Source organism: Cupressus sempervirens, chromosome 5 (genome assembly GCF_028749045.1).
Source record: "Cupressus sempervirens isolate cs-2001-9-10 chromosome 5, ASM2874904v1, whole genome shotgun sequence".
NCBI classification, from domain to species: Eukaryota; Viridiplantae; Streptophyta; class Pinopsida; order Cupressales; family Cupressaceae; genus Cupressus; species Cupressus sempervirens.
This window is the reverse complement of record NC_143122.1, coordinates 276,954,148-276,978,497: the sequence shown is the minus strand read 5'-3', so window position 1 is coordinate 276,978,497 and position 24,350 is coordinate 276,954,148. Positions and strand designations below refer to the sequence as shown.

The following is a 24,350-nucleotide window of genomic DNA, read 5'->3' as shown; positions in this document are numbered from 1 at the left end:
ATAGTATAGTAGGATTGACTTATATTTGATGACCAATGGCTTTAGAAAAAGCAATGGTGAGCCTACTCTATACATCAAGGTATCAAATGGAAATGTGTTGATTGTTGTGTTGTATGTAGATGATTTAATTCTTACTAGTAATTACAAGACTCTAATTGGTGAGTTCAAAGAGGTCATGAAAAATGAATTAGAGATGACAGACCTTGGTCTCTTGAAGTACTTTTTAGGCATAAAAGTAAAATAGATGCATGATGGCATCTTCATCTCTCAAGAAAAATATGCATGGCAGATCTTGGAGAGATTTAAAATGCGAAACAGTAAGGTAGCCCCAACACCAATAGCAATAGGTTTGAAGTTGAGCAAGGAAGACTCTAGCAAGAGAGTGCATCCAACACTATACAAGAGTATGGTTGGAAGTTTAATATATTTGACTGCAACTCAGATAGACTTGATGCATGCAGTAAGTTTGATTTCCAGATTTATGGAAACGCCAAAGCATTCCCATTGGCAAGTGAGAAAGAGGATCCTAAGGTATGTGAAAGGTACCAAGGGATTTAGAATTTTGCATACTGCACCAAATGAATTCAAGTTGCTAGGTTATACAGATAGTGATTGGGCTAGAAGTATAGATGATAGGAAGAGAACTTCTGGATACATGTTTCATATGGGATCGGGTGCAATTTTATGGGCATCCAAGAAGCAACCTATCATTGCTCAATCTACAACAGAGGCTAAATACATAGCATCAAATGCAACAACATGTCAAACTATTTGGTTAAGAAGGATCTTGAAAGATTTGAATGAAAGGAGAAAGGATGGAACCACAATTTATTGTGACAACATCTCTTCAATTGCATTGTCCAAGAATCTAGTCTTCCATGGTAGAAGTAAGCATATTGAAATTAGATATCACTTCATCAGAGAGGTTGTGGAGAATGGGGATATCAAGATGAAATTTTGTAAGTCTAAGTGGCAATTAGCAAATATTTTTACCAAGCCATTAGGCATTGGAAGTTTTGTACACCTAAGAGAGTGTCTTGGTGTAGTTGATTTGGATCAGCAGTGATCTTTGTTTGTTTGGCTCAGGACAAAGGGGGAGTGTTGAAATTTCTCACATTTTTTTGTTTGCCCCTTGAGCCAAATGCTCAGCTACCTCCTAACATTTGTAGAATGATCAAAAAATTTAATATAGGTAGGTGAGTTTCAAATTTGGAAAAGAGGGGGAAACATTTTTGGAAAAGAGACAAAAAGGAATGTATTGATTCATTTTTTAGTAGAGGAGATCAGAGAGAGAAGAGATCAGAAGTTGCAGAGAAGGAAGAAGAAGAAAGTAAGCGATTAGCAAATCCATTTGTACAAAAGATAGAAGGAAGTTTGTGTCATATTTCTAGTTGCACGTGTTTCCTCTGTTTATTCTATAAGTTTGTTATTTGTTGGATTTGTCTTGTGAAGTAATGATTGCTCCAGGCATTATTGTATGTAGCCATTAGAGCTGCAAGTTTAAAGTTTTTGAATTATTCAAGTTGTTTAAAGTTTTAGGGTTATTTTAGGGTTTTCTAGTTGTAGCCAAATGCTCCAAGATTTGTAATGATTTAATCAAAGTTGAATAGAAAGCTAGCAAGCATACTTGAGTCCATTGTTCTTCTTCTATTCATTACATTTGAAAAGTTTATTTAGAAGCTTCATACTTTGGCTCTCTAACTTTTAATGGTGAAAATATTCACATTATATATCTTCACTTGATCAAGTCTTGTTGAAGTTTTTATGGTTCGGTCTTCTACCAAGGTCCACCCTCTAGTGGCTACGAGTTCACTCGGCATCCATACTACCAAGCTCACTCAGAATCCATTGGTGTTGAGTTGTTCTTTATTTGTCGAGCTCACTTGGCACTCTCCTACCACTAAGCTCATTAAAGTGCCAAGCAAAACTAGCACTTGGCAATAGTTAGTGCCGAGTGAAAATTTTAAAAGTTGTGATTTTAATTTATTCACAAATGAGTCCCTTCTAATATTTCATGTTTAATGTGAGTGTAAAAATTCTTTTTATGTTTTTAATATGTTCTAAAGTCACTATAGCATATATTAAAAACCATAAAAGCAGGAGAACATGGTTTACCACAATATAGTGGACTCTGAAGAAGTTTGGGCCAGTTCGTCATGATTGTAAACCCTAGTGCATTGGTATTCCATTTTTCTTATCCACTCTTATCCTACTTTCCATGTCTCTAAGTTCAAATGATATATTGTTTTAATATAAATATATATTATTTGACTCTTTTGTATGAACTTATATAGGCCTATTTTTAGATTTGATGTCAAATTTTTTTTGGTTAAGGGTTCATATTTTATCTAATATATATTACTCTTTTACATATATTATTGAACTAAAATGTCTTTGTAGCTTTTTTTTTCTTGTAACATATTACAAAAGTAATATATTGAGTTATTAGATTTGTAGACTTTGGAAATTATAGACAATGAGCAATTTTTTTAAAATGATAATTAAAATATACCTTTTAAATCAATCAAATTTTCTACTTTAACTACCATTATTAACCCCTTCATAAACCAAACCAAACTAAACTAACAATTTTTATATTATATTAAAGTAATTATCAATTATTTAATATAATATATAAATATTAAACCTATAATAATTTAGTATTATCATTTTAAGTGTTTTAAGATTTATTTACCACTATGGACCCACCCTCAATACAATTCTTTGTAAAGTTAAACTTCTAATTATTTTTTTAAAAAAAATTAAAAATAACTTTTATTATCATCTCTCACAAACCCACATTTTTTTCTAAATAGAAATATTGTAGTTTAACTTAAACTTTCAATATTTCTTTAATAGAATAAAAAAATAACTATTAATATCTTGTTATCTAGCATTAGGTACTTTAATATTTTCTATAATTTAGAATTACTTACTTTAATAAAAAGGTTGTTAAAATTTTGGCACGAATTATATTATACATATCTATGTAGCTTGCTTGGCCCCTCTTTTTCCCCACTCTTATTTTATTTTTCTCCCTTCAACAGTTTTGTGAGTTTCTTAATTACTTCCCTTCCCATTCTTGATGTCTCTTTTGGACCCTTTCCTACAAGCCACACTTTTGGCTTAGAGTTGCATTGCTAAAATTCCATTGATTTCAGAAAATTGTAACAAATATTTTCACATGTCCCAAATTTTGAAAAAAGTTGTCTTGTCATCAACTAGCATGTCTTCTACTAATACTCAATTTTGTAAATCATATTTTTTCTCTTATATTTAGATTCACTACAATGCTAAATAGAATATTTTTAAAAAATTAAAAATTAAAAGAACTAAAATTTTAGTAGTCCATAAACTATATTCAATTTCCTACAACTTTTTCTAATACATATTTTGTATCTAGTGTTGGTAGCCAATTAAAAAATAAATAAATAAATAGATCATTAAGAGGCAAATGCCCATATTATTAATTTTTTCAAATTATATACGAAACCTCCTTCAAGTATAAACGCTGAGGGAAAAAGAATAGGCCTAAGTAAACCTTCAGTGTAACTCATGAACAAAGTCCTGTATACATACAGATGCCCTAACCTAGGACCTGAAAAGGGCATACCCTCAATTACATAGTCTGACAAAAAATTACATTATTTTAGGAATTACATTTAGATTGATTTTTAGCACTTATTAAGATGGCCTAAATTACAATTAAGATGGTGGGAGCTCTAAAAAGAAGAGACTAAAAGGGATGTCTCCTTAAGGATTGTGTTGACTAAAGATATGCACACTTGCCAAAAAATTGCCACAAAATATTCACAACAAAGAGTGCTTGAAAGGAAGTTAGTTCCAGGACCTAAACAGAGCAATCTATAAACTGAAAATGCCCAAGGAAATCAAATCCAAGGTATAAAGCTATCGATACCCAGAATAGGGCCCTAAACAGATAGAACAAAGTAGTTGTATAGTTCAGTATAAAATTCTAATATTGGTGAGAAGAGATTTAATAAAGTACATCCATGTTAGCTAGGTTAAAGTGTTGTATTTATGGAAATAAAAGACCAGGGTCTTCACCCTAAGGTCTTGAGCCATACTCACCATTCAAGAGGGATACTAAACCATTCAAATTAAACTTAAAAATGAAGATGTCTTAACACCCAAGTAGGTTGGTCATATCATTATTAATGTCTCATATTTATTAATCAAAAAAGTTCAAAAGATGAGACCAAAAATAATAATTTATTTAGAGTATCAAAGGAAAAATTAAAAGGAAGAAGTTAAGCCAATTTCTAATATTAATTTTCAAAAATATATTGAATTTTAGGTTCATTCAACTTTCAAGTAATTTTTTAAAGAAAGTGACATACAATTCCATAGCTTTGATGGTGGAGAGAATTTCTAATAGCATAAAAGAGATACAAGCAATATCAAAATAGACTTAAAATAGAGCAATCTAAACATCCATTCTTAGCTAAGCATTAAGAGCGCCCTACCTTTCTATAAATTATTTGGATGAAGTAATAATTAACCAAACCAAATTTAAATAATGGTAAAAATAAAGCATACTTTATATATCTAAAATATATTTACAAAAATGAACTATATTTAAGTTCTTTTGATTTTCAAAAAATATTAAATGATTGTTCAAAGAAAGTTTAACAAACTATAGGTCAATATCCTAGAGCGATGACAAATTCATTAAAAAGACACATTCATGGATACTAATTTTCACTAAAGGGTTCACAAAGGTCTTCAATAGCCAACCTTAGGGATCTATCACGTAGAATTCCCTCCTCAAATTGCTTCTCAAAATAGTCCAAATGAATGGGGTCTAGAATAGAAAAGAAGAAAAGGAGGAATCTAATTTATCTTTGGTAGACTTCCATTTCCTCCCAAAAGCCCACAGATCTTTAGTGAAGGTTATCAGGTAGGTGGGAATAGGTTCCCCTCTAATGTAGAGAATTTTTTACTTAGCCACCAAGGGAATTGTAAGGTCCCCTCTAATTATCATGAGAATAGTATCGAGATCTCCCAGTAGATGATCTTCAAATAAATCATGGCAAAGACTAGCTATGAGCTCATTGTCCATGTAGTAATGCCTTTAAACTGCTATAAACATAGCCATGATGTCTACATTAGAATGAAACCCCTTAGGGAAATTGATGTATTGGATCCCAAAGCACTGAAGAATAGCTCTCCATATAACTTCAATCTTGACAAAGATAAACTACATGATTCTTTCTATCTCAATGGGCTTATCAAATGCTATGAAACAAGTAGAAGTGAGCTTGATAGGTGTATCCATGTTTCTTGTGTGCAAAAAGATGCCACCATTTCTCAATAAATAAAGGAAATGAATGAACTTAATGCCATCATTTCTCGAGGGGATAGTTAAGTCTCACACATAAGATGGAGTGAAGCATGCACATAGGGTGCTTACCACATCGCACAAGCAATTAATTGGCATGTTTAAAAGTACATCAAGGACTAAAATTGCGTAAAGGAAAATATTGCTTAGGATTAATGACAAAAGGTAGTAAGGATTTATGGGGAGTATCCAAAAATAAATTAAATACAAACATCTTTAGTTGGTGTTGAGGTTCCTAAGACAATCAAAGCTAATAAATGAGAAACTAGACTAAAGATATGAAAACTTGGGTCCATTTTAGAAAGTCTATTTTAAGTTACCCACTAAGCTTGTAGATGAAATCTCAAATTAATTTAGTTCTATTTTAAATTTTTAACTATATTTTACCTAGAGAACTTGTAATCATGGTGGATAAGGATGTCAAAACACAATGGTTTTTCTCTTCCCATATACTCCTTTATTAGACAATTTTTCTGCCAGGCTATTTCCTTTTCTGTAGATGTGATTGATGGTTAGTTTCTTGATGTTTTTGGCTGATTCTAGGGCCTTAGATAAGAGATATTTTAATCTTTAATCATAAATAGTTTGTGTTCTAAAGGTATTAATCACAATAGCATAATCACCTTCTATTTTTACTTGATTCAACTCTAGTTTAACCCAGTCAAACTGTAGTTGTTATTGAGGAATATTTTATAATTAGATTAGCTAAACCATATTTTGGTACTTGATAGCCATAACCCCTCAATGAGCGCTGTAAATTTTGCTTCATTATTAGTAAGCTTTGTTAGCGTGAATGGTGATGACATTCCTATGGGGGTGTATCCTAGCTTTGTTAAAGCATGTGGAAGATTGTTAGTGTGATCATATGTTGCATTTATGGGAATATTTTTCATTGTTATCAACATACTAAAGAGTAACATAATAGAAGAAAGAGATTGAGATCTTATGGTTTGAGGAGTGAAGATGAGATCAAGTATAGTTGAGGACATGTTCTATAGAGTGTCCCCATTCCATGGGTAAGAGCACATGCAGAAAGGAGAAGATTGGTAATAGTCATTCATGATTTACATAAGATAGTATATAGACAGAGTTTCTAGTAATTGGATTATACATCCTAACATGGATAGAATCTAGTTGAGCCCAATTAGATAGAGGCAAAATACATCATCATGATGAGATTAGTGAGCTCAGGAAGTTTGTGGTTACATTTGTGAAATATTTGTAAAGTATGTGAAATAAAAGTGTTATATAATTATGAAAATATGTAATCTAATGTGTATTGTTTTATCTTAATGTGGTCCTTTTGTAATTTTAAATTGGGAAAGCCTCAAGGCTGACTCAATAAATTAATTTGAGGACTTGGTATAAAGGAAAGTTGTTTTCCTTGTGGTTATGTAATAAAATGAATTGAAGTAAGTAAGAAAATATATTGGTATAAGCGTGCATTACATGTGATACAAGTTTACATATCTGGTATTGAAATTAAAAAAAGTATTTGGTGCAATAGAGACATAGTGAATGAGTGCATTGGTTATATATGGAAAAGTGTGCTAATGGACAATTGATCTTTCTATATTGTTCTGAAGGGAATAATATAGAGACTAGTTGGATAGTGAGTTTGGTGGTCATTCCCCTAATTTTTTTTGGAAAGTGGGTCCTTCTACATTCCACAACTCCTAAAAAGGTTGGCACAACTCCTAACATTGTTGTAAATTCCTCAAAAGGATTCAAAGTCTCCTAATAGGTATTTATATGTACTAAATGTATTTCATTGGCTCCTAATGGAGTCATCCCCTTGCAAGGAATTTATATCATAGTACATCATTTTTTGGGTATCATCCCCACCAAGGTTTTCCCTCTAATGAAGAGTCTCCCTAGTTAGCAAATCTAGTGTTATTGTGTATGGTTATCTTCTTATAGTTATTAAACTTGTTGATTAGATTTAATAAGGATATGAATAGTTGCTTTCAAATTTTTGGATTTGATTGTGTATATTTTTTTTTACATCAATGTTTTGGATCATACTACATGATCCATCATCAGCATGCTAGAGAGAAAAGTTCATGTAGTATCATCTGAAATGTTGATGTTAAAAAACTCTACACAATCAAATCCAAAAATTTGAAAGCATTAGCATGGATTGTGGAAATCTAATAGAACTCATACCAAAAGTTGTCTTGATTGCATAACTAATTCAAAACCCCCCCCACCCAACACCCCCTTGCCCTCCCCCCTTCCTAGTTATCATTGTGGACTTTACTTTTTAGAAATTGTATTAGAGAATTACGTCCTTGAATAAAAAAATTAACAACTTAAGGAGATCTATTGCAAGTCATTTCAAAAAGTATAGTCAAAAGTTTGACGAACCAACAATTACAATTGGAAAGAGAAGATGAAGAAGCTATTTGGGTAGGATATTTGTAATTGTTGCATGAATTAATGCATGTGATGGGAAGAAGGATGAAAATGAAATTGTATGGAAGATCTTGTATACTCTAACACCTACATATAAACAAATAGTGTTGATGATTGAACAAATTATACCCTCCACAAAGAAGTTCACAAGGGAAACTCTTCTTGGAAGATTGGAAGTAGAAGAGATAAGTCTAAGATAGAGTGGAGATTTTTCTAGAACGGAGTCAACATTCAGTGCATGGAGTGCAAGAACTAGTGGACATTGGGCTAGGAGCAGGAGAGGAAGAATTGAAGAAGATAGAAAGATTTAAGAAGGTATTCCCTTGTGATAAGAGAACCTAAAGGTAAGAAAATATTTAAATGTTGGACTTGTAATTAATTTAGTCATTATTCTTCTAAATGTCTTAAAAGAGTAAAGAAGCATTAGAGGAATTTCAATCCTAGAAGATCTAGAAAATATCTTTATGCAAATGTTAAAGATTTGGAAGCTATTTGGAAAGATTATTAAGTGAAAGTGATAATGATAGTGATGAACTAAATTTTTTTGTAATTAAAGAAGAAAGTCCTAAAAAGGAAGAAGTTAGAGAAGAAATGGCGTTAGTGTCACAAGTCAACAAGAAGAAATATGATTGCATCATACATAGTGGTTATTCACATCATATGAGTGGTGATATGAATAAATTTGTTGATTTTAACAGTTGTTATGGAGGAATAGTTAGAGTTGGAAACAATGTTTATCATATAAAAGGAATAGGATATATTACTCTTGATGTTAAAACTAATACTAATGATATTTATTATGTTGATGGACTAAAACATACTCTTCTAAGTATTGGACAATTAGCTAACAAGGGATGTCAGTTGTAGTTCATGGAAAAAACATGTATAATCAAGGATAAGAATGGTAAGATGATTGGTACTGGCACAAGATCAAGAGGCAATGTTTTTAAGTTGAATCATATAGATATGGCATGCTTCTAGTTGCTAAAGTTGATAATATTTGGTTATGGTACAAAAAGGTTTTGTCATATAAATTTTGATAACTTTGTGATAGTAAGCATTACACTTGTTGTTAGAGATCTACCAAAATTAGTCAAGCCTACTAACATGGTATGCAACAAATGTGTTATAAAAAAGAAGAAGAAAAACTCTTTTTGAGGCAAGAATTTTACAACATCAGCAAAGTTGGAGATAGTGATCAAAGACTTGAATGATCATACAAAAATAAGAGAATTCTATTGGGAAAAGTACTTTATGATTCTTGCTGATGATTTTGATGATGTGGGTAGCATTTCTTAGAAAGAAATTTGAAGTATTTGAGAAGTTTAAGGTGTTTAAGAACATAGTTGAAAATGAATCTAGGTTAAAGATTAATCTGATAGAGGTGGAGAATTTACCTTGAGTGAGTTTAATGCATTTTTTGAAGTAAATAGAATTAAGAGGAAGCTTTCAACCCCTAAGACACCTAAGAAGAATGGTGTAGTAGAGAGGAGAAACAAATTAGTGACAAAAGCAACAAGAGCTATGACGTTTGAGAACAGTGTCTCAAGGAGAATTTTGATAGAAGTTGTTAATATAGTGGTTTATACAATGAACAAAGTAAAAATTAGTTAAAGTATTGGTAAGACCTCTTATGAGCTTTGGTTTGGACATGCACCATCAGTTAAATATTTCAAAATTTTTGGAAGTAAGTGTTACATTAAAAGAGAAGATGGCATTGGTAAGTTTGAGGCAAGAAGCGATGAAGGTATATTTCTTGGTTATTCATTGAAAATTAAAGCATGAAAATATTTTAACCAAAGAACTATGACTATTGTTGAGAGTGCAAATGTTAAAGTTGATGAGAAGTTTGGAATTCAAGAGAGAATACTTGATTGTAATTCTCATGAAGAATCTAATCCAAAAGCTAACTAAGAGAATGTTAAGTTGTTTTATGAAGCTCACACATATTTGTAGAATGATATGTATATATTGTGGAATAAATAGAAGAACCAAGGAGTGAACCTAGAATTGAAGTAAGTGTTAAGATAGTGACACAACAAGAACTTGATAAAGAATCATCTCATTGATCAAATTATTGGGAGCAAGGAGAAAGGTGTAATGATAAGAAACAAGGTACAAAGAGAAGAACTATGTTCGCTTTCTCAAATAGAGCCTAAAAGTAAAAATGAAGCTAGTAAAGATGATTTTTGGATTCATGCTACAAGAGAGGAATTAGATCAGATTGAGAAGAATAATACATGAGAATTGGTTCCTAGACCTAAGGAAAAGAAAATTATAGGAACTAAATGGGTTTTTAGAAATGAGATGAATGAAAAAGGTGAGGTTGTGAGAAATAAAGCAAGACTGGTATGCAAAGGATATTCACAACAAGAAGGTATTGATTATGAGGAAACATTTGCACCAATTTCTAGAATAGAAACACTTAGAACATTTTTAGCTTATGCGACTAATGAGAAATTCAAAGTGTATCAGATAGATGTGAAGTCAACATTTCAGAATGAAGAACTTGAAGAAGGAGTTTATATTGAGTAGCCTGGAAGATTTTCTTTGCTAAAAAAATGAGATATGGTCTACAAGTTGAATAAATCTCTGTATGGATTGAAACAAACACCTACATCTTGTTAAACAAGGCTGGAGAAATATTTCACAAAATTGGGATTTTCTTATGGTATTATAGATAGTAACTTGTATCTAAAAGGAATTGAGAATGGTTTGCTAATTATTGAAGTATTTGTGGATAATATAATCTTTGGAGGAGATGATGAAGATAGTAAAGAATTTTATAATGAAATGAAGAAAGAATTTGAGATGAGTATGATTGGTGAGGTGAAGTATTTCTTGGATTTATAGATTTTGCAAAACTATGAGGGTATTTTCATATCACAAACTAAGTACTTGAAAGACATGTTGAAAATATTTGGTTTGGAAAGTTCCAAACCTATTGGTATACAAATGGTAATTGGTCATAAGTTATCTAGCAAAGATGAGACACCTATTGTTGATTAGAAGAACTATAGATCCATGATTAAAGGTTTGTAATATTTGACACATACAAGACCAGAAATAACTAATATAGTTGACATTGTTATTAAATTTAAAGCTGATCCTAAAGAAGCACATTATGCAGTAGTAAATAGGATTTCAAATATTTGAAGGGCATACCTAATTTTGGGTTGTGATATGAGAGATCAAACAAATTTTCCTTATGTACATATATTGATGTAGATTGGACAAGTAGTATGAATGACATAAAGAATGATAAGCCAACACTAGGGAAAATAATTAAGAAATAATTAATAATTTATTGTGAAGTTTGATTGGTCTATGCATGTCAATCCGAGAGTTTAAGCTTGCAAAAAGTGTCTGAGCAATGTGATATCAAGCGATGCTAGTTCTGATTTGAGCAATTATGGATGCAACTAAAACACACAAAAATGAAGCTATGGAAAACTAAAATAAAATTGTGACTATCACTTCCTACAATAGGAGCTGGTTTGGACAATAAAAACATCAAAAATGAAAAGGTCTTTCTAGCAGTAATAACAATATAATTATTTCTATTTTAGTGAATCAAAACTATGATAAAACATTAGTAATTCAAATGATAAGGAAACAATAATAATATTTTATCATTGTAAATCATATTGGAAACTAATATAGAAACAAGCAACATATCATATAAATACAAATCAGATTACCAACTGATACAAAAACAACAATTAAATTAATTAGTAATTCAAATGAAACTTTATATTTATGAAACACAATCATACTACACTAAAATAACAATCAGAAAATGCATTAGATATCCTAAGAAGTGGGCCCCATCCTTAGTCCATCAGGTGGTGATATGGAAATTATTGAACATCGCATTGATCAACACACTAGATAGTTTTTATTTCTTAGAGAAATGGTACATAATTGTTTTGACATCTCCATATTACATTTCTTATATTGACCAAACATAACAAGTATGTATAACAATGCATGATGATTTTTGGCTGGAGGCCAACAAACTAGCAACTTGTACAAATTTAAATCACTAATATAAAACTGAGATATTTAGAGGTTTTGGCTAGTTATATAAAGCAACAAATTTAGGAATGAAACGGTTTGCACATTCTTCATCATACAACCAAGTTGAATCCCCTCCTTTATTTATATATAAAAGGAGTTATAAACCTTTGTGAAGATGTCAGAACCCTTAAATCCCATGGGTAAGAATGTCAACATATTTCTCAACCATAAATTAAGACTAAATAATGGTAAAATCATCATTTCATAGTAACTAATCTAATAAATGCACCTATGTAGATGATTTTGTTGTCACACTAATAAATGTAGTTGTAGCACCAAGATAATGTGGTAAATAGAAATGATCATTGGGTCTTTGTCAAAAGTGCAACATGAAGAGCTTGTAAAATAGGTGACAAAAACATCTACACTCGTAAGTCAACATGTTGTAATTATAAAAATTAGTAATAGAAATCAATAATACATTTTCCATATTTTAATCCCAAAACCACATTAAATACTACTTATATATTAAACCATATGCAACTTAAAATAGTAAAATGGAATGAAAGGGAATGGAAATGGAATAGGGAAGTAAGTAGGGAAGTGCATAAAATAGATTAAATATGACATTAAATAGGTTTTTATTGGCTCTCATCAAAGAGTGCAAGTGGTGGAGCATTTTTCTTAGGGTGAAGATTGGTTTCTTTGCTAAGAAAGAAACAAGATTGTATTTCACAAAACACAAAAAAAGTAGAGTATGTAGCAGCAACAAATAATTGTAATAAGATTATTTGGATGAAGTAGATATTGAAGGATATTGAAGTTGAGTTTACAGAGCTTGTTTTCATATATTGCGATAACAGAAGTACAATGAGTATGTCCATTAATCTTGTCTTACATTCTATTACAAAGCACATATCTATTAAGAATCATTTTTTGAGAGAGAAGGTTGCAGAGAAAGAGACTAGACTGAAGTATGTTAGTACAAAGGAGCAGAGAAGATACATTTACAAATCCTTTACCAAAGGATACATTTGAGTATTGGCAAAGCTTACTTTAGATTAGATGATATTGAAATTGCATCATTCCAGTGGTACAAAGCACTATTGTTTATCTAGACTAAATGTTGATACTTCCTCTGTGGGGGAGTATCTATGTTTGAGATGAATCATGAAGGACTCTTGGTCGGTGGTATTGAATAGTGTGTTTGGACACTTGATCTTGATGTAGTTTCACAATAGATTCACATAATTATGTCTTTCTCATTAATGTTAATGGGGGAGAAGAACTACATGAAAAACATCTTCTTCATATAGGGGAGAATTTGTTTCTATTATTGGAAGAGAAGTGTACTTAAATATTGATGAATATTGATGAAAGTATATCAATGTGGGAGATATGTTTCTATGAGATATTGATTTGATTGATAAAGAGTATTTGAAAAGAAGATGACTACAATAGTGGACCAGTTGCAAAAGAGTGGAATGTTTGGTATTCTTGGAACTTAGATTGTTTTCATCTATGTCTATACCATTAGGTATTCTTGGTATTTACAATCTCCTCCAAGTTGATAGGACACTCCAAACTATGACCTTACCTATCTAATTTTTTCTTCAAATTAAGCTTCATGCATTCCTAAAAGGCTATTCTATTATTCTCGTTATATTATGATGTGAATAGATATTTATAGAAAATGTTGAAGGCTTCTTTAATGTTGGTAGGATCATCTAATATTTCTCCTTTAATTTGGATCCCATCCATTATTCTCTTTTCTTCTTGGCTCTAATAATATTTAAAAAAATATTTCAAACCTTTGTCTCCCTCCCTCATCCAATTCATTATGGCCCTAATTATTTGTCCTTTAATCTTATAATGATGAAACCTTCTTAGATTCCCTTTAATACATGCTAATCGATTATTCAAATGAGAATCAAATCCTTTTATTTGCAAATCTTTTTCAATATTATTTAATTTATTCTGTCATTCTTGCTCTAATTTAATCCTATCAGTAAATTTCTTCAATCCAATCATCTGATAAAATTTTCTCCATGCTCCAACCAAATAGTCCACCATCTCTCCTTTAGTCTCACACCTTCATTATAGAACTTACTCAAACTAGTAACCATTTTGATAACTACATCCCCATCTTTATCATTTAATAAGGATACCTTAATTTTGAAAGAACACTTATTCTTTCTCCTACCACTGTCAACACTAGAACCATCTAAATAAACACTAGAAGAGATAGGGTGATGATTTAACATGGTTACTGGGGAACACTAACTGGGGCATGTTTAGTAGTTCATTCAAAAGAGAAGGTAGAGCTTTTAGCATAAATCTCATCCAATTGGTAGTACACTCTCTAAAGGATGTTTTCATCGATGCTAAAGGATCAACATCATTGAAGGATGTACTCTCATCTAAACTAGATATCATTGAAGGATGTTTTCTTCAATGCTAAAGGATTAACGGTTCTAAAGTTCCTCTTAAATCTAGACCAAAAAATATTTCATTCCATTTCCAATTATGTAGGTTACCCCAACTTTTATCTTCTCTATTTTCCTCCATATTAAAAACTCCTACAAAAACCTATGAGCCTTAGGAAGACCAGTGATCAACCACTCCCAAAGATAACCTCTATCCCTATAATCATTTGGGGCATAAATATTGCAAATTCCAATGTTCACATCATTATGTTCAAAGGTAACTACAAAGCTCTTTGACTGGGAGAGACACCATTAGCATTGATTTTATCTATCCATCGAGGTCCAAACATAATGACAATGGCATGCTTCCCTTTGAGGTGATTAGAATGAAATCCAATAGATTGACCCCACAAGAATTTTAACATGGTGTAGGACTGAAAACCAACTACCTTAATCTCTTGAAGGGAAACAATATCTTTCAATTTAAGATTATTACACCATTTTGTTACCAATTAATTATTGTCAGGCATCTCAAGGCCTCTAAAATTCTAACTATGTATGTGCATCATTTATAATTTTAGGATTTGGAGTTTTTATATTGCCCATTGAAATAATTTGGGAGATCTTTGCTAAATTTCTTACTGTCAAGAGATAGTCTCTCGATTATTTTCCTCTTTTTCTTGGAGGATTTATTAGTAACTTCCATAAATAGAGGTTCATTTAAGGATTCTACATTATTATCATTGTTCTCACTAACTAATTTAAGGGATCTAGTAAGTGTTTTATCACTATTAGGGTGACCATTAGGGGGCCTCCTAGCATACTCTCCTCTCTCTTTAATGGAGTCGAGAAATTTGGTGTGCATTTAATCTATGTGGGTTTGAAGACTTATTGACTCCTCTTGTGTTGCTCAAATCATTATTAGATTCTAATTGAAAATTAGCTAGAGACTTGGCAATACCATTGTCTGAGGCATGCACCACAACAAATTCATCCTCAAAGAGAAGACTATTCAGACTAACAAATTTTCCACTATCAACAGTATCATGGGTAGATCCATCTTTGGCAACAATGTCAAAATGAATATTATTACAAATATCATTATTAACATTTATAAAAATCTAAGCATTAGGGTTAGTATCAACTTCAACACTGTCATACTTATGAGTTTCTGTCATATTCAAGCCAAACCATCTTTTAAGTATGCCCAATTTTTTTGGCAATGGAAATAAGACCCTAAATTCCTTAAAAGGGAAATTTCCAATACAAACTTATCTTCTTCTAATTCTATCAAGATAATCTCTAGATATTCAATATTAGGAGCAAGAGAAATCAATATTCTAATATTTATATGAGGAAGAGTGTATTTTGATTCTTCAATTTATAAAATTAATCCAAGAGGGTGGACAATCTGAAGAATGAAAGGCCAAAATTCAAGCTACAAATTCTTAACTTATAACCAATGAGGAAAAGAATGGGATAAAACTTAATCAATGTTCCCTTTCATAGACCATTAAAGGGCCCTAAATAGATAGAGACGCAAATTCTAGTATTCCTTATTCACAACCCTATCTTGCATTCAATGTGACTTAAAAAAAACATAAATGGGCCCTTCTAAATCACCCTACATAAACTGACACCAATCCCTAATTTCCTTCCCAAAATATTAGCTATCTAATCATCGAAAAATTTAAGAGAAGAAAGAGAATCTTTATCAACAAACACAAAAATGTAGCAATGTCTCTCAACCTAGATTGCTCTTTATGAATAGCTTTGATCGTATTCTCATTAGGAGAAAGTGAGAGATTTTTAAGGTCATGGGGAGAAGACCTACCATTTCCAACTCCTCAACTGGCTCCCCCTTCTTCTATTTCCCCTCCACCTAGTCTATGTCTATCAATAAAGGGCCTTCCAAGGTCAATATTCTACCAAAAGATTTCATTAAAAATGGTCGAAGGCGAGCTCTCGCATTGTGACTACTCAATGACCACTGCCTTGTATAAGGGTTTAGAGTTGTTAACTTCAAAACCTCTATTTTCCTCAAGACCATTTCCCATGTTATCACCATTTATTGTTGCTTTATCAATATCCATCTCCTATCCTTGACAGCCATCATTATTAAATGGGGTTTCTTCCTATATGAGTGAACCATGTTGAGAGCCGAGAGATCCCAACTCTAACGACATAAAATCCTTGACTTATTCAACATACACAACCAAACTATGATGACCAAAAATCATATTAAAGAAAAGAATAGAATGCAATAAAAATACAAAAATGGCACACAAGAAACACAAAAGAAAATAGGGGGGCTTAGAGAAAAAATGTAAGCCACAAGAAGCTTCTATGACTACAAACACTAAAGGAGGGTAAAAGCACAAACCTATGTCACCCTTTTACAAAGGAAAAGGCTAACAAAACTATAATTGTTCACCTTCAGTGACATAAAACTGGTATTATTATTTAGAATTTGAAAATGAAGTAAACTAATGAAATGTGTAGAAATGGATAAAGTTTAGGATTATAACTTTTAATAATTATTTCAAATAAGAAACGATATATTTTCCTATTTTTTAATGATAACTTTATAGTTGCTAAAAAATGCTAGAAATTAGGGGTCTAGTTCCCACCGTAAAACTACATGAAAATAAACGTATTTCCCTTTGATCTCATATAATGTTATAGATAACATATGTATCTAGAACAATGAAAAATAAAAATTGGCTTTAGACCTATATTTTCTCTTTTATAATGATTCAAACTGCAACTTTTTCAAATTGATAGTTTTCATCTCCCACCACATTTTTCAAAAATAATTTTATTCCAACCAAAAGAAAACTTATAGATTTTGAAAGAAGAATCTCTCCTCTAGAACACCATATAATTTTTAATTTTTGTTGATTTGATTTAATAATTTTTCTTTATCAAAATTGACATCTTCCCAAGTGTTAAAATATGTACGTGTAGAATTTTTTAAATACAAAATACTATATCTAATTAAAACATTACGAACTCTATATGTGAATATTCTTGAAATTGAGCTCTATAAAATTGTGGTTATATGTTATTAAAATAGTGTCATAAAAAATAGTAAGAGTTAATCAAACATCTATTTTCTGAAATAATTGTATTTCCTTAGTAATTAGTTACTAACTAGTATAAAACATGCATTTAATAGACATTTCCAATTGGATAAGTATGAGACCATATATAACTTAGCTAGAATAAATTTATCAAGATCATATATTTGAACGAAATTGAGTTTTAGATAGAAATACTCAAATTCAGTCATCCTGATAAGTCAGCCTGAAAGGTGACATACCTTTGTACTTTTACATAGGAGTGACTAATTCATCCCTTGTATGTGTATGGTTGCACAACTTATTTTCCTCGATGTTTGGTTCTAAGTAATAGTCAAACATTATTCTACTTTAGAAATCAAACAATATCCAAAATAAGTATTTGGCTTGAAAATATTGCATTTCTTTTTCTTTTTAGTAGTAGCAATTAATTCAGTAGACCTTCCAAGAATCTCTCATTTTCCATTACTAAAATTACATACAAATCCTTTTTTATTTAGTTACGGTACACTCAACATGTTGTAATTTAAACAATGAAACCAGTAGACATAATCATAGGTAATGTTATTGGTAATAGAAATAGAGCCTTTATCTTTCTTTACATGGTGTGAACTATTTCCAAATGTCATAGATCCTCCTTCATAGCTTTCCATCATAATGAACTTGTTCTTATCTCTATTCAAATAATGTATGCATCCACTATCAATTATCCATTCATTAGTATTATTCATGCCTAAATTAATGCCTTTTCTTCAACGTCCTCTTCTTTATCAATAGAGGAATTTTCTTTTACAAAAAAAAACACAATTTCCTCAACATTATCATTTCCGTTAGAATTTTGATCTTCATCTTCAACTATGTAGCATATTTTCTTTCTCTTTATCTTGAATTTCTTGAATTTATCTTTTTTCTCTTCTTCATTACGTTTCTTGGTCTTCTTAGGACATTTATGTGCAAAGTGACCTATCTGTCTATAGCTCCAAAAAAGTGGGACTCTTTGCTTTGTATCTTCTCTTTCCTCTAGGAAACCTCTTGGATATTCAAGCTTTAGTTTCTTTCAGCTCTTTCTCTTTAGAAACCAAACAATCATAGACATCTAAACTATATAAAAAATAAAATTTCCTTTCCTAGATGAATTACTGTTAAAAGTAGCTTGGAAAGAAATTTTAACAAAAAGATAACTATTGTCACAATTCCTTATTTCAAATATAGATAACTTAGCAATTAATGAATCCAATGCAACATTATTCAAACTGATTGATCTCAACTATTGAATACGAGAAACACTAATTACACACCTATGTGTAAGGGTTTTGACAACTTTACTTAAAAATTCATCATCTTAGTATTTTTCTCCAGCTCTTGTGATAGCAAGAATAATATCTTTTATTCTTATTCCATTTTGAAAAATGTTTTTACCTCCTTACATCCTCATATCATCATATTTTCCTTTGAGACTATCAACTTTATCTTTCAATACATGTTCATCTCCTTCATGTACTTTAACAATTTATCCCACATGTCCTTAGAATCGCCAAAGCCCTTGATGTCAACATATTTTGAATTGTTCAAACAACATGCAATATCTATCATTACCAAGTTATGAACCAATACTTCTCTTCTATCATTACCTCATTATGAACCAAGGCTTTAGAACCAACCCAACATTAGGCTAGCTCAAGGACCAACACCTCCATCTTTTCCTTAATCTTTTCCATAGTTACTTTGACATCCTTTTTTCTTGTTATTTATCTTCCTTGTTAAGCTCTGGTTCTTTTCTTTCTGAAAGACTCTACTTCACCCTGAGCCTCATCTAGGTCCAACACCATAATGTTGTCCAAGTGCATATCCACATTACCTACAAGTTTATTCACAATCTCCATTAAGGCCTCCAACAACTTCTAGTAATTGTTGACCATGGTGGATGTATTTCTTTCTAGGTTCTCAATTCGGCTGAGTAGACCTTGTAACTTAATCTCCAAATCCTTCCTAGTAGTGCATATCATAGGCCCCTTTTTTAGCTTGTTCTCTCCTTCCATTTTTGAGTTTAGAGCTCTGTAATTAATTTTGATCTTTTTAATGGAATCAAAGGTCCATTGCTCCATTCTGAAGGTATACATAGAAATAGCCTTCATTTTTTGTAGCACACCCAAAGGACGGTGAATATCAATAACTTTAAGGCCATCCTCAATCTTTTCCTCAGATTCTTTAGGAGCCTTTTCAGAGGGGAATTCTCCAGTTCTACTATTTATCTCTTATTAAAGAAATGGATGGATTGTACTTGATAACCCCAGTTTTGATGCTTTGGGAACATTATTATGTAAGAAAGGTAATAAATATACTATCAAGAATAGAAAATTAGTTGTATTCTATGTTTTTCATTAAAAAAATTTAAAAAAATCTTTTTCAATATTCAATCTTCATTCAATTTATAGTAATATAATTAAAAAATATAAATTTAATTAAAATTAAATAACTCAAAAGAAATGTATATAATAAAGTTTGCACAAAATCATAAAAAATAGAACCCATCCTTTATATATTTTTTAATTGAAAGACACACAAAAACCAAATGTACACAAAATTATTACTAATGTTGCATACAATGAATAACTCATTGTTTTATTTTTATTTAAACTTTGTCCCACATATTTTTATCAACACTAAATAACTCATTTATATGATTGACATTCATAATGCTAACTTATACAAATAGAATATTGCTTGATTTTAATTATGAGAGTGGAAGATACCACATACAACACAGTACTTTTGTCACACACAAATCCCAAATTATTATTCTTTAAAAAAAATACAAATAAAATTTTGACAGTTTTCAATTATGTGTAGTGGAACAAGCCACATACATCATAATATTTTGTCAAATACAAGTTCTTATTTATTATTATTTGGAACATGTTTATTTGAAATTTCTATTTATTTCTTAGAAATTTCTATAAGTGTTTGAAGGAAAGGTAATTTGAAGATTTTGTAACCTTTAAATCCTGCTTTGTAAAACAAGTTCTTAAATTCTTCTTCGGTTCTTTCCTTTCCACCTATGCAACCAGCCATCATTAAGATATCAAACAGCAATCCAACTTGTCTTTTGATTCCTTCTCTTTTCTCAATGACTACATCCACAACTAATACCTTCCCATCCTCTGGTATTGCCTCATGACAATTCTTTAAGATTTTTATACATTGGTCATCATCCCAATCATGTAAAATCCACTGTATACATAACAATGAAACACCTCATTACACCATCATTTAAAAACCTAATTTTAATTTTAATAAAAAAAGACAAAAGGAAAATACCTTCATAAATATTGCGTCTGCTGAAGGAATTTTTTCGAACATATTACCTTCCACGTTCTCCACTCCTGCAACGTTAATTAATTTCTATGAGTAACAAAAAAATATGTAAAAGAACATTTGTATTCGTGGTGAAATTTGCAATTTGTAATATAGTAATAAAATTCGTGGTGAAATTTGCAATATAGTAATAAAATTCCTATGTTGCAATTACTAACATGCAAGTTTTGATTGGTGAGAATCTATGAAAGTTTAGAAATAGAAGATTGTTACCAACCTTGTATGGAAGGAGCAGTACATATGACATGAGGAAGGTCGAAATTGATGCCACGAATGTGTGGATATTCTTTCACAACTACAGATATTGCAGAGCCTACCCCTCCTGCAACATCAACTACACTCTCGAAGCTCTTAAACCCATCATAAATCTTCACCACATAAGCCATTAAAGGCCCAGTATCACTAGCCATGCCCTCATTGAAAATCCTGTTTGGTTCGGGATTGTTGCTCATGTACTCAAATACGCCCATACCATTGGCTTTGATGAATGCTGGGCAGCCTTCAATGACGGAGTCATGAAGATGCTGATAACCATCTATTATACATTTTAAATTAATAGCCAGCACAGTGGGTGCACAGGTTTTTTGGGCATCACTATTAACCAGCAACTTAGAGAGAGTGGTGAGGCCATATTTGAATTGGGGAGTGCCACCATAATCTATTGTGCTCTCTTCGGAGAAGACACCAACAGAAGCCAAAAGCCTCATGATTCTAAACAAGTACTCACTATGGGCAACTATGTCGGTGGAAGTAGAAATATGTGAAACTATTTCCTCCACACTCAGGGGATTATCACCACCATGAATGGTAATAATGTCAGGAATGTTAAGTAAAACAGCAGCTCGAAGAGCCATGGGCTTGGCTGCTGAAAGAATAATTTCATAGAGCTGAAGATGTGCTTCCATCGTAGACACTGAGGGAGCCATTGTTTGCCTCATCTAATGCAAATATGGTCAATTTATAGAAAATTCGTGAATAGAGAAACGTGGAACAATAATGTTGCCCATTATCAAATATCAAACTATTTACAACAGTTATCAGTAGACTGTTTATCAGTTCTAAAACGTGAACGAAACCCTTCTAATGTTTGGATTGCGTGTAAAATATTTTTGTAGGCTGCTTTTTAATTTTTTTAATCTATTGTATGGTCGCTGCAGTATCTTAAAAAAATATAAAAGCAGGAAAACGTGGTTCAGCACATCACAGGGACTGTGAAGAAGCCATCGTTATAAAATGGTTTTAAATGTTGCTATATACTTCAATTTGTTTAGTATATTTGAAAACGTGATTTATGATATTCATACTAAAATATTACCATGAGAAAAGTTCGATATTCCGGCCAATCGTTAATCACAATGATATGCTCGACACATTGTTTGAAGCTTCCAAGTCGGCAGAGGTAAACACAGTAGAAACAATTTGATATTTAATAATCGGCATTGCTGATCATCGATTAGACCTTACAATGATTTTCATTATATTACAATACTGACAACAGTATTACACGCTGTAGTTAGACTTGACATTAAATATTTAAATTGTTTTAACTTTGTCAAATAATACACTTGTGGTTACAAATTTAATATTCATATTAAATAAACATAGAAATATTTAAATCATTTTAAATAAACAAAGTAACACTTTAGATAAAGGTATTAAATTAAACATCTTAGATTTTATAAATTAGCTGATTAAATAAACATATTCAATTAAATTTTGGATTATGTATTAAAATGTATATGTTATCATGTATTAAAATATTATTTAAGATAAAAGAAATAAAAAGATTGACATAATTCATAAGGATAAAAGCATTGTAAGATTTACATCTAAATTTGAAAATTAGAGATCTTGTTGAAAGAGAGAAGCACAAATTACAAAATAAAATATAGTACAATAGAGAAATTGAAAATGAAAGAGTATCATATAAAATAAGAAATCATAATCAAATCTATGAGAACATTTGTAGTTCTCTAGATAGAATTGATTTTGTATTCCATCCGAACTAAAACTAAAATGCTTTTTGTAGTTAGGGTTTAGACGAGACAATGAATGAGGTGTTAGAATTAATTAATACCAATAACCTTCTTTAATTCTAACTAAAGAGAAAAGAAAAACTTGTTCAAAGTAAAGAGGGAAAATATATGGGAATAAACTCATCCCTTTCTAAAATATGTAGTCAATAGTATATGCTCTTAATCAGATGTAAAATGTGGTCCATGAACTTTGAACTACATTCTTGCCTTTAGGAAGAAATAAAACTAAAGATGTGTGAATGAAGTCTCCCCAATTTTGAAAAGAATATGTAGGAAGAAAACTCCATATGTATGATGTCTATGAAACTTTCTGCATAGTTTATGTGTTATCTCCTCAAAATGTTGTACAAATATATCTAAACTTGTATGGATCTATGAAGAATAGAATCACCTTTATCAAAAAGGTGTATAAAATCAATACTGTCATCTAGATTGTGAGGGATTCTTAAAAAAAATATGATATCTAATAGAAATTGAGTCCAATGAATGGAATCCATAGGACACAAATGATCCTTTTGCATCAAATCATTGAAAGCTTTCAATGAAGCAAATCTAATCTCTAAGAAACAACAATACCCCAATCATCCAAGAAGGATGTGTACACACAAATGAGGCAACTGAAATCTTAGCATTAGTCATAAAAGCTTGGTTGTCCAAAGAATCATCACATTCAGATGAAGAATCAACTGTCTCCATACAATTGTCAGATGCTAGTCCTAGCAATGAAAGGGAACTTTGTATGCTCTATATGGTATAAAGTATCCCAAAAAATAGTAAGACATGTATGAGTCCATAGACAATATCATTACCATTAAAACATGCAATTTTCTAGTTTATAAAAGCTTGGCTCATAAATGTCTCAATGAGACAGGACAATAGATCGTGCTCAAGGCAGTGATTCTATATCACATTTTTCCAAGACAAGTAATTTTATGTGGTTAGTTTGATAATAGAAGGATACAAATATATTCTAGAAATTATCCATCTCCCCAAAATGAAACTTTAATTTGGTTCATACAAATAGAAACACATTAATAGCCCCAATCTAATAAAAGATATGCAAGCTTTGGTCTACAATAGCTCAATACCATTTATGGTTGATTCCTAATTAACACAATGATGCATGTAGATAGTGATCTAACTAGGTGTTAATTAATCCTAACACCTCATTGGTTTCTCTAAATCATAACTACAAATGAAGGTTGTTTAGTTTTAGTTTAGATGGTAAAAATGTAGCCATGTCTATGCTTTCATGATGATTTCTTATTTGATGCAGTGATTTGTTTTGTATAAATAGTCTTGCTTTGTAATAACAAAATTAATTGGGATTTTTTGACAATAGATTAGAAAATAGATGTAGACAATGACATAGTAAAAGAGTAGACAACTCATGAATGGTACTGGTTGCTAATTTAAATTATGAAAATTACAATAAATATTGATAATCATTACTTATTTAAAAAATAATACTAAAGTAGAAGTAGAATTAGTTAAAGGACTCCAAAAAGATGGAAAAAAAAATGTTACAAGAATAAGGAAAAAAGAAGGCGGCAAAAATGACACTAAATAATCAATAATGATACATAATTATGTACTTTATACTGATTAAAAAAGAAAAGTAAGAAACAATATATAA

The 24,350-nt window shown here is 31.0% G+C and overlaps 1 protein-coding gene across 1 annotated transcript; it reads right to left on the bottom strand.

Moving 5' to 3' along the window:
* Positions 1-20,073: 20,073 nt before the first annotated feature.
* LOC149555655 (caffeic acid 3-O-methyltransferase 1-like) lies at positions 20,074-21,619 on the bottom strand. Its single transcript, XM_089833671.1, has 3 exons — positions 20,896-21,619; positions 20,622-20,686; positions 20,074-20,534 (listed from the first exon to the last, which is right to left on the bottom strand). Exons 1-3 carry the CDS (start codon positions 21,614-21,616, stop codon positions 20,241-20,243), a joined length of 1,080 nt encoding a protein of 359 aa, XP_089689797.1. The 5' UTR covers positions 21,617-21,619; the 3' UTR covers positions 20,074-20,240.
* Between the last annotated feature and the right edge of the window lie 2,731 nt (positions 21,620-24,350).

What these genes read in the sequence shown, in the direction of transcription:
- LOC149555655 (XM_089833671.1), bottom strand. Translation starts at nt 21,616, where the DNA reads ATGAGGCAAACAATGGCTCCCTCAGTGTCTACGATGGAAGCACATCTT. An exon ending in TACTGCTCCTTCCATACAAG is followed by an intron (nt 20,687 to 20,895) that starts GTTGGTAACAAT and finishes TTAACGTTGCAG; the next exon opens with GAGTGGAGAACGTGGAAGGT. An exon ending in CAGACGCAATATTTATGAAG is followed by an intron (nt 20,535 to 20,621) that starts GTATTTTCCTTT and finishes TTATGTATACAG; the next exon opens with TGGATTTTACATGATTGGGA.